The 17,210-nt window shown below is 32.1% G+C and overlaps 1 protein-coding gene across 1 annotated transcript in view; it reads left to right on the forward strand.

Moving 5' to 3' along the window:
* LOC120613180 (IQ domain-containing protein M-like) overlaps positions 1-17,210 on the forward strand; it is a 132,452-nt gene that overhangs the window by 74,771 nt on the left and 40,471 nt on the right. Inside the window, exon 5 of the mRNA XM_039875772.1 lies at positions 825-986. Within this exon, the coding sequence (XP_039731706.1) occupies positions 825-986 (162 nt within the window). The remainder of the gene's footprint in view (positions 1-824; positions 987-17,210) is intronic.

Here is a 17,210-nt window from a genome sequence, read left to right on the forward strand (position 1 = left end):
CTAGAGGCCCAAGGGTTGGAACCAAAGATTTTTCACTCTATACTTCAAATTATTTTTTAATTCCAATTGTCTCATCTACTTGTTAGTGCAGGTCATGTTTAGTAAACTAGCTTTTGTTTGCAAATAAGAACTTCCTTAGATAATCCGAACTTTAATTGTATCATTTACAGGCTATAAGACTTAGGCAATTTATTTAATTCCTGTGGGCCTCAAATTCTTCACGTGAAATGAAAATAATAATAGGATCTACCTTATAAAGATATGCTTTAAAAAATTAAATGTGTTAATGTTTTCAAAGCACTTGGGAAACTCTTTGCATATAGTAAATGCTATATGAACATTTGCATATGCATTATATTTTCTTAAAGACCATAGCCTAGGAATATTCTGTCAACAACTTTAGTTTATAGAACTCTATATTTACCCAACATATTTGCTTTGTTAATTTTATTTCATTAATGGCAATTTAAAAATATTATGGTTATGTTATAGTGCATAGAATTTGAATGACATTCGTTATCTTACTTTTTCTATAGCTATTAACATTGCTTTAAACTGATAGTGTTTGAAGATGCTATTAGTAAAGCATTTCTTAATTTTTGCTAGGAATTATCTGAATAGTAATTTCTTAATTTTTGCTAGGAATTATCTGAATAGTAAGATTTTTATTGAAGTATCTTTGACTATAGAAAACCCATGCCATGAATCCATTAGTATTCAAATTATTAAATCTTGTTAATTTGCAACCCTTAAAAGAAACACTTTAGAAATTTTGTAAAAATGTCTAAAATTTTTAAAAAATTAATATTCTTTCTTTTATACAGAAGACCATGAAAAATATTCTCAACTCATCAAGAAGTCCAATGCAATTGAAATGTTATTTACACTCTATCCTCCTCAAGGTGCCCATGTGAAGAATAATATGCAACTTAGGTCATCTTGGCTGAGACCCATAGTAGATGGAGAAGAAGGATACAAATATATAGGTAAGATGCTGAAATTTATTTTCTTTTATAGTAAAAAAGGGTTGGCCCTTTACTTAGTATAACTCTTATTCATCACTTTGATAATGTGGGATAATAGGCCTTATAGAATATTCTCTTTAGTTTTTAAGTATTACACTTACAATTTAAAAAGTGGCTATTTTATACTCCAGTGCCTCCACTAGAATAGTGGAACCACATGGTGTTTATTCATCTGATGATGGATATTTGGGCTGTTTTTATAAAAAGCGATACTATAAGGAAAGCCATTATGAACATTCATGTACAGGACTGTGTATAGAAATATGTTTGCTCTTCTCTTGACTAAACTGTTTTTCAAAGTGGCTATATCGTTTCATATTCCTCAACAGCAGAAATATGAGAGTTGCATTTGGTCCATAGCTCTATCAATACTTGGTATAATCAGTCTAATTTTAGTGATTCTGATAGATATGTAGTGGTGTCTGTTGTGGCTTTAATTTGCATTTCCTCTGGTTGATATTGTCTTTTCATGCATTTGTTGTTTGTATATCTTCTTTAGTGAAGTGACCTTTCAAATCTTTTGGCTGTGTGTGTGTATTTGTTTGTTTATTTAATTTTGATTTATTTTTAATTATTGTGAGTCCTTGAGTTATAATTTCCAAAAGCTGGAACAACACAAATTCTTTAACTGGTGAATGGATAATCAAAATTTGCTGTGTTTGTGTGTGTGTGTGTGTGTGTGTGTGTGTGTGTGTGTAGAGCAATATTACTCAGCAATAAAAAGAAATGAACTATTGCTAAACACAACATAAATGAATTTCAAATGCATCATGTTAAGTGAAACAAGCCAGACTCAAAAACGATTTATCGATTCCATTTAAGTGACACTCTGGAAAAAGGAAAACTACAAAGACGGTGATCAATCCTGTGATTGCCAGGGCTTACGGCTAATGGGAGGGTATGAAGAGGCAGCATGAGAGCGTTCTTAGGGTAATGGGATTGTTCTGTATCTTGATCATGGTAGTGGTTATATAACTTTAAAAATTAAAGACAACAAACCATGTACCAAAAACAGCAAATGCAATTTTAAAAATAAAGCACAAAATAAAAAGAAATCTAACTGGGTGATTATATATCTGCCAAATTGTATCTACACTTGAAACTTATTTGATTAATCATGTCACCCCAATAATTTTTAATAAAAAAATTAAAAGATAAGGATTTATATTAATGGCAAACAAGTCCAAAAAAGATGTGTCCTGTTGTTAGTCACTAGGGAAATATAAATTAAACTATAATGAGATGCCACTACACACCTGCCATACTAGCTGAAATTAAAAAGACAACGCAACAAGTGTTGGCAGAGATGTACAGCAACTGGAACACTAATGTTCTGCCAATGCAAATGCAAATGGTAAAAAACGCTTTGCAAAATAGTTTGACATTTTCATGAGAAGTTAAACATATATCTATTATATGACCAGCCATAGCACTCCTAGACATTTGCCCAAGAGATAATAATTTGTCCATACAAAGACTTGTACATGAGTATTCATGGACACCTTTTGTTAAAAAAACCAAAACCAAACCAAACAAAACAAACAAAAAAACCCAAACTAGAGAAACTCAAAAGCCCATCTGTAGGTGAAAGGATAAATAAATTGTGATATATCCATCCAGAATACTACTTAGCAATATAAAAGAACAAACTATTGACAATATTGATATGCGTAACAAAATGGCTAAATCACAAAAGATTTGTGCTGAGTGAGAGAAGCCAAATTAAATTAAAAAAAAAAAAGTACAAGAGTATGATTTCCATATATAAAAGTCTAGAAAATGCAGACAAACTAAACCACATGACAGAAGCAGATCTGTGGATATCTGGGATGGGGTAGGGAGTAGAAATGATATATGATTGATTATGAAGTTTTGGGGTCATGAAAATGTTTGTCTTGATTGTGGTGATGGTTCCATGGATGTACATACCTGTCAAAATTCATCAAATTGTGCACTTTAAATATGTGCAGTTTTTAAATCTATACTTTAACATACTACAGCTATAAAAATAAATTTGAAAACATACATTTAAAAAACCAAGATAGTGAAATTTGTATTTCGGTAATATTTTTTGAAGGATGTTTTCTCTTTAAGTTTTAAAACTAACATTTTAGAACTTACTACAGAATCACAAATTTAATGTCATCCAATTGGGTTGGTGAATATAAAGGTATATTTCAGTGCTCAGTTCTGATAGCCTAGAAGAAGAAGAGAAGGGAAAGAAAGAAAATTCTGAAAAAGAATGTTGAAGTCTTTAGATTCTGTAAGATGAATCAAGACTCTTGTTGCAAATTCTTTTCTCTTTGCAATTTTCCACCTGAAAATTACCAGAATGTGACCCATAGCATTCTTAAAAATTTGTGTTCATTGTTTAGAGGCCATTTGTGAACATTTGGTTTAAATAAAACAGGTAGAAGAGACATATGCAAGTGGCATTATGGTATAAATTAAGGACTCTATCTTCTTAGATTTTAGGCTTATCTTTTCCCTTTTTAGTAAATAACCAGGCCTGCACTTTTTCGAAATACAATCATTAGATTGACTAACAGGAGAGTTTGCAGTATTTGCCTTGGAAAAGACTAGTTGATTACAGAAGTGTTTCTGGAACTTGGTAATTCCTTGACTATAAACATTTTAGGGAAGATAGTTCTGAGAATTTATTATGTGTTTCAACATTAATACTCCACAATGTAGGCACTCCTGTTTATTGATTTCATTCTGTAGATTTAGAGATGTATCATCAGCAAGAACTAAGGGGTAGTTAATAGAGTTACTGAACACTCTATAAATGGCGTGGGTTGCTAATAAATTATGTACTTTTAGGACCACACATGCTCTAAAAATATTCAGTATATTCATACTTTTATATTCTATAATTCCTAGCACAGTGGCTTGAATGTAACCGGAATGCTGCATAAATCATAATTTCAAATTGCTTAATATGCACAAAGTTTTCCTTCTGAATCATGATTTTATCATTTTAAATATCAACAGTATAAAAAAAAATCTAAATTTTTTTTCCCCAGGAACATATGTTTTGTCAAACTTATTTTTGGAAAGGCTATTTTGGAAGGCTAGTTTTTTAACATGTCTTTGGTTATCTTTCCTTATGAGTTGTCTTTCCTTGAGCTTCCCTGGCCTTTTGCACTGTCCCAAATCTGCTAAACTTGTTCCTTTCTGTCATTAAGTTATTGTGACTTTGGTGGATTTTCAACCTGGAAGCTGTACATTATATTAAGGAACTTCTGGAATTTTAATGGGAATATCTTGAAAGGGGTAGGTCAGCCATTGTCTCAATGAAATCATTTAGGGAATACAAATGAATAATTAAATTACTTTCTCAAACCAATGGCCCATTCTTAACTGCAATCATGTTATTGTATTAATGTCAGGTTTTGAATTTGTTCAGATCCCAAGTAATGAGTGTAGACCTCTAATTTTCTACTATTACTTCTTCATATATCATTTCCAGCCTTTCACATAGTAAATTTTACTTAACCTTTATAACAGATGGTTAAGTTATGTAATTAATACTGAAGCCTGATTTCCTAGCCTAATCTCTATTTTGTTACCCATTGTAAAAGTACAAGGTGTCTTTTGATGCCATTCACTTTATTCCACTGCCTTCAGGCAAGACCTGATGTACCTTAGCCAAATGAAAATTCCACCTTTAGAGACTCTGGCAATAATGCAATCATCTTTGACAGTCAAGCCTAATTTTTAATGATCTTCTCTCTTAGAATTTCCTACTTTGCAACATAAGACTTTCTTTTCTTATACACCCTTCATCGCTGTTGTAAGTTTTTCACTATCCACAAAATAAAAGTTATGTATAGATTAATAAGAAATTTTCTTTACTCTAAAATAGGCCATTTAAAATATTATTCCTCAGAAGCCCTCTTTCTAATCCTTAATGCATTTTGGAATTTCTCTCTAAATATTTTCTAAAATTTCTCATTTCTTTTAAGTGATGGAACTCAAAATAAGATATGATAATCAAATAGGTCTGATTTATTGTGGGTAGAATCCTCGCTGCTACATGTTTTGCTTATGTATTTGCAGTATTTAAACTTTTTAAATATACATATCAGCAGTTACTTAAATTTTTATTCATCATTTTTATCTCCTTTTTTAGCCATATTTTCTTGTAACTATTTGATATGTGTATAATTTATTATGCATGCCCTTTTAAATTTTCTATCCTGACTTGCCCTGATTTTCCTTAGAAAATAGACATTTATTATTCTTGTCAAAACTAAGGTGTTTTGAACTCTTTCTCTGAGGATTATCCTGATTTGAAAAGAGCTCCATATATTTTATATTTATTTATGGTCTATTATAATTTGGACAAGTTGAAATGTACTATGCCTTGCTTTGCCTGTGGAGTATCTGCTTGCTTGAGGAGAATAACGTAGTCAATGAAAACTAAGTTTTAAATTCAGCTGGACTTGAAAAGTTGTTTAGGTATATACTTGATGATCTCTCTTTTTTATCATCTACAAATTAGCAGCAGCCTCCACTTTCACTTTCTTTAATGTCTCTAATTTCTTTGATTAAGGGAAGATGATGTGAATATGTTTTCATGATAAACATGATCGCTGGTGGGAAAATGTCATTTCATTTTTATATGGTTAAGTTGGTTAAAACTTTCAACATTCAGTATACTCACAGGAGTCATTCAACAGAAATATAAAAATGAATAATATATTGTATCTGGCTAAAGCTTTTCAATTGTGATCAAACTATTAAAATTTTTAATGCATTAGGTCTTCCTCATTTAAAAGACTGAGTATATTCTATGTGAAGTCCATTTTCTCTTGGACTTTACTGATAAATTCATAGTTGTGTCTCTCATTTCCCCAACCTCAGTTTCACCAAGTAGGTTAGAAGCACTAAGAAAATGTGGCATCAGATCTATGTTATAGGCAATATGAGTTGTACATTTTACCACTCAATACTTTACTGCTGAACTTTGTAAAATGAAAGTTGTAAAATTAATGTTTTATTATTTGACTTGTTCATCCGTTTATTCAACAACTATTAATTGAGTGTCTACTATATGCTTGCCGAAAAAGAAAGAAATAACTTAAGCTTAATCTCTACCCTAGAAGTGTTCATATTCTATCAGAACCAAAGCACTATCAGAGTTTTGGCTCAGTCAGTCCCAGTGAGCACTCCTATTGGACTATGGGTCAAATAGAATGCTACCAAATGAGGATCTTTAAAAAAGAAATCCTGGAAGAACATCTCTAAGTGACAAAGGATGACAGCAACACTCAGTATCTGCAATTGAAACACTCAGTATCTGCAATTGAAATCTCAAAGCTGAATTTATTGCCTATCTAAATAAGGGAGAGCTGGTTAAACTCTCTCTCCGAGCAAAGTAAACTGTTGATATTACATAGAGTTTTGGGGAAGAGTGGTAGCCAGCTTACAAGATGGCCCCAATGATCTGTTCATCTTGGTATTCATGATTTTGTAGAAACCATACACATTGTATCAGGGTTAGTCTTTGTTACCAACAGAATACAGTAGTGGCAATGGTATGTTACCTCTGAGGGTAGGCCATAAAAGATTTCGTAAATTCTGCCTTGCTTTCTTTTAAATAAGCTACACAAAAAAGCTAGCTGTCATGTCATAAAGATACTCCAGCAGCTGTGCTGAGAGGCCTCTGTGTTGATGGACTGAGGGCATCTGTAGGTAACAGCCAGTGAGGAACTGGGGTCTATGTGAGTAATGAAACATGAAAGCAGAGCCTCCAACCCTGTCAGTCCTTCAGATGACAATGGCTCCAGTGACAGCTTGACTGCAACTCCATGAGAGACCCTTGCCTGATCCACCCAGAAAATCCAGTCTAGATTCCTAACTCTCAGAAACTATATGAGGCAATTATTTGTTTAGGCTTCTAGTTTAGGGGTAATTTGTTACACAGCATACAAGTCAGTGATTAGTATCTTTTAGCAGTGAGAACAAATTGACATAGGATTCAGAGTGTAGTTTATCAGGAAAGACCGAGTTGCTAATTGGCCTTCAAAAATGTGTTACTAGAGTGAGACTTTTGTTCACTGGTTAACTTTCGAAACTAGGATCTTTCACTGATTGGTTGGCTTTCAGAAGTGTATTTACTGAAGCAATGTGTCACTGCTTGATGAAACAGCTTTAATACTGGTTCTGGGCATTCTTTGTCACCATGGCTATACAAATATAATTGATTGGTTAAAGAGATTTACAAACAAGTGCTAGTATTAACTTGTTACTACAGCTGTAGAAGTGTAAGGTTTTTCTTAAGAGGGTGGGGAGAATGTTATTCTTAATAAATAGTCACAGAAAGGAAAAAAAATTACATGCTAATTGATGTAATAAAAGCAATTAAGTGTAATTGTGATCTTAGGAAAAGAGAATAACTACATCTGGCAGCATTAGAGTTAGTTTTATGAAGATAATGATATATGAATAGTTTCTTACAGAGTAGGTAAGTGTCACTAGGTAGAGACTAGAAGATAGTGTTGTAGCCAAGGGAAGAGCATGGGAAAGTCCAGCTGTGAGAACTAACTTTGTTGTAAAAACATTTTAATGCTCCTGCACAACCTAGAAGAGTTTTTATTGATATATATCTGACATATAACATTATATTATATTTGATATTTGTACGTATTGCAAAACAATCACCACAATAAAACTAGTTAACATCCATCATTACATATGGTTACAGGTTTTTTTCTTATGATGAGAACCGTTAGGGTCTACTCTTTTAGCAACTTTCAAATATATAGTATAGTATTAATAACTATAGTCACCATGCTATACATTACATTCCCATGACTTATTTATTTTATATTTGGAAGTTTATATCTTTTGACCACCCTGCCTCTGGCAACCGCTGATCTATACTCTGAATCTATGAGTTTAGTTTAGTTTGTTTGTGTTGTTTTGTTTTAGATTCCACATATAAACGAGAGCATATAGTATTTTTCATTTTTTGTCTGTCTTATTTTACTCAGGACAGTGCCCTCAGGGTCCTTCTATGTTGTCACAAATGGCAAAATTTCCTTCTTTTTTATGGCTGAATAATATTCTATTGTGTATAACTGTGTATAATATATAAAATATATGACATGACATATAATATATATTTATATGTTATATATATGTATATATATACACACACACACACATACACACACACACATACACACACACACCCCCCATCTTCTTTACCCAATCATTTGTTGATGGATGCTTAGGTTGCTTCCATGTCTTAGCTATGATAAGTAATGCTGCAATAAATATCAGGGCGTATATATGTTTTTGAGTTAGTGTTTTCATTTTCTTCAGATAAATACTCAGAAGTGAAATTGTTAGGTCATATGGCAGTTCTAGTTTTAATAGTTTTTAGGAACTTCTATACTGTTTTCTATGGTAGCTACAGCAGTTTACATTTTCAACAATAGTGCCCAAGGCTTTGCTTTTCTCAGCATCTTCTCCAAGACTTGTTATGTCTTATCTTTTTGATAATAGCCATTCTGACAGCCGTGAGGTGATATCTCATTGTAGTTTTGAACTGAATTCCCTGATGATTAGTGATTTTGAGTACTTTTCATCTACCTATTGCCAGTTTGTATGTTTTCTTTGGGAAAATGTCTATTCATACCATCTACCTACTTTTTTAATTATATTTTAAATTTTTTGTTATTGCGTTGTATGTTCTTTATATATTTTTGGATATTAACACTTATCAGATACATGATTTGCAACTATTTTCTCCTATTTGGTTGGTAGGTTTTCTTTTCATTTTGTTGATGTTTCCTTTTCTGTACAGAAGCTGTTTAATTTGATGTAGTCCCACTTGTTTATCTTTGCTTTCATTGCCTTTACTTTTGCTGTCAAATACAAAAAATTATTACCAAGACCTATGGCTAGAGGCTTACTGCCTATGGTTTCTTCTAGGAATTTTAGGTCTTACATGTAAGTCATTAATACATTTTGAGTTAGCATTTGCGTATAATGTAAGAGAGTGGTCCAGTTTTATTCTTTTGCTTATGGCTATCCAGTTTTCCGCACATTTACTGAAGAGACTATTCTTTCCCCCGTTGCATATTCTTCTCCTTTGTTATAAATTAATTGACCATAATTTGTGGGTTTATTTCTAGTTTCTCTGTTCTGTTTCCTTGATCTATGTGTCTGTTTTTATGCCAAATATCATACTGTTTTGATTGCTATAGCTTTGCAATACAGTTTGAAATCAGAAGGACTGATGCCTACACCTTTGTTCTTTCTCAAGATTGCTTTGGTTATTTGGGGTCTTTTGTAGAGGACTCTTTTGTGGTAATTATAGCATTATAATTACTGCAAATGTTGAAAAATGCAAATTCCCAGTAATAGGGAGATGGTTAATTAATTGTGATTCATAAATAACATGGAATTCTATATGACCATTAAAATTATGTTTTTGAACATTTACTTACAGAAAATGTGAAGAATACATTTTTAATGAAAAAAGGTTTACAGAATAGCATGATGTATATACTATGTTCATATAGTTTTATGAAATTAATATAGGAATATACAGATTTTAATATCTACATTGTATGAATACAGTGAAATTTATTTCATTATTTTAATGTGGCTGATTTTTCTAATTTTTCTACACATTCTACACATTTTACTATACATTTCTTGTTTAATAATAATATAAAAATATTAGGACTTGATAATTATCATTTTGAATTTCCATGTGTATGCCAAATTTTTTAACTTAAAAATTAAAAAGTCTTACCAAGTTTTACATTGTTCTTTATATAAGTTTACCTTTATATTATTTATTTTGATTTTGTTGTGTTAAACTACAGTGAAGAGAATATTTGTCATATCAAAATATAGCTTTTCAAAAAAGAGAAATTAAGTTATTTTATAATTTTATTTTTCAAACTATCTAAAAATGGTTTTGCATTTAAAACTACATTTCAGGCACATGAAAATATAATACTTGTTTTTGGATAGCTCTTTCTCTGGTAGTTCTATAAGCTTTTGAAAATTAATTCTATTTACTTACTCTTATTTCCACACTAAAATTTTTAGTATGTAACTATTATGTGTTAACTATTTGTTATATGAATGTATATATGAAGTATTACTATACCAGTTAAGCTATTTTTCACATAAAAATAAATGCTTTTTCCATCATTAATATATTAAAATTACTTTTGTTTATTCTCCCTGGATTCCTTCAAAGATTACTGTAATATGAGATGGACATACTATATATAGTATGGCACACTTCTTTAATATTTAAAAATTTAAATTTAATTAATAAAATATACCTTAGCTATAATGAAGGAAAAATACAAGGTGAGATAAGAGCATCTTTCAGTTACTTTACAAATCTATATTATGGGGCACCTGTGTTCACTATGCTGTGATAGACATAAAAAGCATTCAAAAGTAAATAATACAACAGCTTCCTGTTCTTGTGTTTATGATTGAGGCTGGGGGAGATGATACATATACACAATTAATTACAATAGAAGACAAAGTGGCGGGTGATATAAAACCAGCGCATACTGCGTTCTCAGTAGCTCTGCTAAGCAGTCTTGAGAGGGAAGGCATAAAAAGTGCTTTCTGAGAGAGGGTCATGAACCATGATGCAGACTCCAGACATCTCTGTAAGACTGTAAGGGCACCTCTAAATTATTTCATGCTCACGGGAGAAGAATCCCCACAACTAAAACATTCACAGTATATGTAACTACCCCTTCTAAAATAATAATTAAAAATAGTGCGCTTGTTTACTGAGTAAACATAACTTCATTATTAATCAAATATAGTGTTTTCTACCTTGATATTTTATGCATAAACTTGATATAAAGGTGGATTGCAGAAAATTTGTACAGATGTAAAAAAGGAAAATATTACAGAGGGTTTAGTGTCTTTAATATAATCATTTTTATAATTTTGGTTTTTTTCTTCTAGTATTTTAAAAACTACTCGTAACAAGAATATTTAAGCCCTGGAAGTAACATTACTTATTTTTCTCAACCTTCTTTTTATTTTTATAGGGAGCCAGTTAGGAAATATTAGAAAATAATCATTTGATATGAAGATCTGAGGGCACAGAGGCTACACTTAGCTTGCTCAGGGCCATGGCCTTAATTATAACTATAGTGAAAGTTCAAGTTCAAAGTCTCATCTGGCTCATCACCCCAACCTTTCACCCTCACATACATACACATGTTCCCCAGACCATCCTGGATTTTTATGAAAAGTAATTTCTCTGGACAAAGTAAGCACTACAACATAGGTCTTTGTTCTAGTCGTTATTTTTTCTTTTTTTTCTCAAAACAAAATTGGCTTCTAGTTCTGTCCTTTGAATATTTTCTGAAGCAAAACCTGAGAGAAATTCTACTCTCTCTTTCTTTAGCTCTGCCCTGTTTGTGGAGGTAAAGCAAAGGCCGGGGGCTTGGATAGCCTGGTCCTGCAAAAGCTTGCACTGCTGTGGGTTCCAACGTCTTTGGAAAGCTCTGATCACACATTTTTGGCCACTCAGTTCTTGCTTTGTTTGACAATTTTTGGCTCAATTTCTTTCTTTTCTAACTATGCGTATTAAATAGTAGCAAAGCATAACTTCATTATGAAACCTCACATAAAACAGAAACTGATCCTTATTAGATGTACATTTTTTTAAGCTGAAAATCATTTAATATCCCTAAGAGAGAATGATGACTTTTCCCCCTTAAGATTGCATTATAATGTTTTCACAATACTTTGGAATTGTTATAATTGTCCCCAGTATTGTTCGACTGTCAGTTAAATTAGAACATTTGATAATTGTAGGGAGCTGATAAGACATAAAGGTATGTCATTATGTTAATCTCGGTTCAAAAATAGTTTGCCCGAATCCTGTTTTGATTATATAATATTAGAATAAATTAACCTGTTAAATAAGCTCATCCTGGAGGACAGAGAACATTTTAAATGCCTTTGAGGTTAACATCAGTCTACACAAGTATATAAATCATATACTACTAAAGCTATAGTTGTCTTTGCCTATTAAATCCTTTAAAATTTGGAACATAGATAATTCCATATCAGTATAGATATTTTAGACTTAAAATCAACCAATGAGTAAGACTATTTAGATTTTAACTGTATATCATGGGAAAATAGTGACTGATGAATTAAACAATATGTAGAAGCTCCCGAGTCTCATTTAGTATGCAAACACCTGGATACTGGAGTTATCTGATATATACATTGACAGCTGATTGTGCAAAAGTTATAATTTTATTTTTTGAAAAATTGATCTTTGTGACATATTGCAAATATACAGGTCCTCCAATAATTTTAACTGTACTTCCTTAATTCATGCATGGGAAGTGCTCAGTGATCATGACTACCACATATATGTTTTTAAACATTCACATTACAATTATATACTGTCCATTTTGGGGTGGGGTGGTCTACTTTCTTTTTTCAGAGTAAGTTTGATAGTTGTCTATAAAAAAATGAATTATTCCATCTCACTTTATTTAAAGGAAAGGTTCAAAACTTCATTTATTTATATATTCATCCATTCAATGACTATGCTGTAGTGCATATTATGGTACTTATGGTACTATGTACCAGGAATCTGTAGCAATGTAGAGACATAAAAGAATCATAGAGTAGGCTGAACATTGAGTAGATTTCTTTTTGATGATATGCAGGTGAACTAAAAATATGCAAGGCCTATAAAGTTTTGATACTATAGAACATTTGTACTTTTCATAATTATGCACATTAATCTCCATCTGACAGTCTAATGGGCACCTATTAGAGATTTTAAGAGTAAACTTTAAAGGCCTAAGAAGTTAAAGTATGGCAGATATGGGAGGCAGGGAAGTGGAATTTTATAGCAAATGCTAGTGTCTCGTTATTTGCCAAAATATCACTACACATTGTCTTAAGTATGGGCAGAAGTCAAGAGAACTATTTTTATCTTTAAAAACATTGCTATTATAATGTACAACCTATGTATGTTAGTAAAACAGTTTTTTCACACTCTAGAATACACCCGAGTGAGTTTTTTCAATATATACTCACTGTTTAAAAACTACCTGGTATTTGTAATTTCAGTTTCTGGCTTTATGTTTGAGGTCAATCCTTTGAAGGCAAAGCAAATTGACATCTATTTAGTGAATTAGAACTATGCTCCAGATCCTATATTATTAAGAAACAAAGATAAAAACAATTACACTTCTCATATATTGAATGCTTCCAATATGCAAAGCACTGTGCTAAATGATTCACCTGAATTTATTTAAGTAATCATATTTAATTCTCATAGAAACAAATGGACCAATTATCATAAGAACACTGAACCACAGAGAGCTAACATATCTAAAAATGCATAGCTAGAACATGGTTGAGCTGTGACATGAAACCAGGATATTCTGATTTTTCAGCCCATGGCTTTAAAATATTTAAAGCAATGTAAGATATTAAACATATAACCTGTAACAAAGGTAGATCGGAATAAAAGTTTCTAACAATAGTTCAAAACCAAGGCCAACACTTATATACAATTATTTCTATAGTAATCTTTGTATATTATAAATAGAGAAAATATTTTTATTGGCAATTTAGGTTGTAATCAATAAAATATGTTTTCTGAGGAGGGCAATATTAGTCCTTATGGGCCAACACCAACATTACATTTTATTGATTTTTTTTAAAGAAGAATGCAACATTTACTCATTACCAAAGAATAATTTAAAATTATAAAGTATAAAAAAGAAAATGTATTAATTCACTCAACATATACTTATTGAGTTTAATATCATTATAAAGTATGCTACCACTAACTTTTTGCTATTTTTTCTTATGCTTTGCTTTTTGAACATAATTTTAATGATAGTATACACAAAATTATACATACACATGATTTTAAAATCAATTTTTCTGATTATAAAAGTAATGGATGCTCATTATGGAAAATTTACAAAATGCAAATCAGTAAATCAAAGAAAATCTGTTAATTTTTGTGTATGTTTTATTAGTTGTGTGGTAAATTATAAAACATTTTACTAACTGTATATGTTAATAAAGCTAAACACATCTTTATATATTGATATTTATCATAGTTAATCTAGGAATATTTACATGTTTGAATAGAAGATGATAATGAAAAAACGATAGAAAGATACTAGTAGCTAGGGGATGGTTTAGTAATTTTTCTTGATTGAATATTAGTAATTTGAGTCATTCAACATAAACCTAACAGTTGCAAAAGAGTATCAATTACAATTCTCTAGGTGATGACTTCAATCATCCCACAAACCCAAAATGCTGTTGATATACTTTCACAATCCTCGTTTCGATTCCCGAAACTTCAAAGTGGCCTTCACTAAAAAAAAACAATAATAATAATAAAATAATTCTAAAAAAAGGAAATAGACGATGCTTTCTTAACATTTGGCATCGCAACATATACCCAGTAGATTGGAATAATCTATCTTACAGGGCAGATCACCAGAACGGAGACAGTGAAGTCCATCTCTCTCCTGTAAAGCAGAGTGAGAATGACTCACTTATACAACTTTAAATGTTAGGCTGGGGCCTTTGGGTCTAACAGGTTTTATGTACCAGTCTGTGACACATCCATCAGATGTCCACTATGTTGAATATATAAAGAATAATGAATTATGCTTCTAATTTAATTATATTAGAAGATAGCTAAATTAAATTTCAATGGACTTTAACAGAATGCAGCAACATCCAGAAATATATTCTGGTAGGACCAGTTCCTGTGGAACCAAAGTGTCCCAGAACAACTAGGCTACAGAGGTCCAGCCCCACTGGAATATAAACTGCACTACCGGAAGAGATATAAATCCATTGGGAGGAGAGGAATATTAAGAAATACAAATTTCCAGGGAATTTGTCCTCCAGGTTTTAGGGATAGTCCTAAAAGATCTTAGTAGTCATTAATATGGCAAGAAATTCTTTCTAAATTGTGAGTTAAAGGATGTGGCATAAGAAACACATTTCCTAGGATAGGAAAAGCAACAAAAGCTAACGACAGTCAGATCAGGCTGTGCAAATGTTTGAACATCATGTAATCCAATACGACCCTCAAGTGCAGGCTCCAAAGTGAATAAGGACAAAACTATTACACATGACTTTTCCATTCTTGAGTTTTGTTTTCTCTTTCTTTCTACTAAATTCTGTCTAAAATAATTCAAAAATTATTTAGGTCCTCACATATCTGTGAAAGTCGTTCTGTTCCCTTCATAAAACTAAAAAGCATATGAAATTCTTAGGTCAAAATTTTTTCCCTCAAAACCCTATAGCAACTCCTAAGTTATCTTATATATGTAGACAACTTCTTATTCCAGAAATTTTCAACATACATAAAAATAAAATAGCCCGGCGAAGCTCATTACCCAGCTTCACAGTTATCAGCATTTTTTCAGTGTTCAGAACATTCCTTGCTCTCTCTCTACTGCCTCCATTCTTGTTCAAGTCACATCATTCCTAGTCTGGACCACTTTAAGTCTCTTAATAATCTCTTGCATACTTAATAGTCTATTTTCCACAAAGTCAAAATGGTCTATAACTATGTAAATCAGATAATGGCATTCCTCTATTAAAATTTTCTATGCCTTCTCCTTTAATTTAGAAATTCAGACTATTTATCATGGCCTAGGGGGCCTTTCTGATCTATTGCTGGCCTGCTTCTCTCATCACACCTTCATCTCAATGGCCTCCTTTCTTTTGTTCAATTCCATCAAGGTTATATCACCTTAAGCTTTTACACTACCTGTTTCCTCCTGCAATGAAATTCTTACTCCCAGATCTTTGCAAGCCTGGATTTCTTGATATTTAGGTCTAAGTTCAAATGTCACCTTTTTAAAGGAAGTCTTCTTAATTGCCCAATCAAAAATGTCCTGCCCCATCCCCTCCAGTCCCTCTCCAAGTACAACAAGCTGTTCAGCTTTCATCATGGTTTTTATCACTATCTAAAATAATTTCTCTGTGTATGACCCACTCTTACTTCAAGAACTATGGTTGCATGGCAGCTGGAATTGTGTCCATATGTTCACAACTGTATCCTCTACCTTTAGCTGAGCAGTTCTCAGCCCTGGCTGCACATTAGAACCAACTAAGCAAATACTGAATACAGGCAGAGATGGGGCCCAGGCATCATTCATTTTGTTTTCAGACCTCCCATAAGATTCTAATGTATACTAGGGATTGAGAAACACTGCCTTATAAAAAATGCCTGGCACATAGAAGACCGTTAGTAACTTTTTATTTAAGCAAATGAATGAGGACTCAGCTCTTTCTTCATAGATACCATGTGCCAAAATTTCTAAAAATTTTATTTCAAATACAGCAATAGATAATTTGTCATGAATATGTTATTCCTTCAGGATTACTTTGGTTCTGCAGTATTTATTTCTAAGCCCATATTGGTAGAAAGAGAGAGAAAGCGGGGAAGAGAGAGAGACAACCAGAGACAGATAGAGACAGTGAGAGAGGTAGTGTTTCATGTTTTTTCATGCACCAATGGAAGAGATAGACAGCTACAGATAGGTTTGTTTTTGTTTTTGAAGAAAAATCTGTCTAGTGCTAGTGTTAACCATTTGTTTGTGGGTCATGCTCACTTATTCATCTGATTAAAGTCTTCTAATCTAACTTTGCTGGCAGGCTCTTACCCAGTTCAATATAGGTGAGTTTATGAACAGCTATACTTGCAGAATTTACTATGACTTTAGCTATAATCATACACATCTCGGAATGGAGTATGCTAGCATTAATCCCTTTCCTCAACCTTTTTTTCCCCCCTAGCTTAGTTGCAATATGTGAATAGATATAAGATAAACATTTCTTATAAGTGGGGAAATTTAGAAAAGCACTTCGGCTATTCTAAAAACAATCAGAAGCGACAAAGCAGAGTGATAACCTTTCGGTGTTCTAGCAAGGATAGGCCTCATGTTCCTGCCGTCTTCTTTGTGAATATTTGCATTTATTATGTGAGTCACACAAAGACAATTTAAAACACACTGACCACTGTGGTCATTTCAATAATACTGCGGCAAGTAAGAGATAGACAGCTACAGATAGGTTTGTTTTTGTTTTTGTTTTTGTTTCATTTTGCAGTATAGAAACTCAAGGTTTAAGGAAATTGTCTTATTCGAGATTCTA

The sequence above is a fragment of the Pteropus medius genome, unplaced genomic scaffold (assembly GCF_902729225.1).
Source record: "Pteropus medius unplaced genomic scaffold, Ma_sr-lr_union100, whole genome shotgun sequence".
Classification (NCBI taxonomy): domain Eukaryota; kingdom Metazoa; phylum Chordata; class Mammalia; order Chiroptera; family Pteropodidae; genus Pteropus; species Pteropus medius.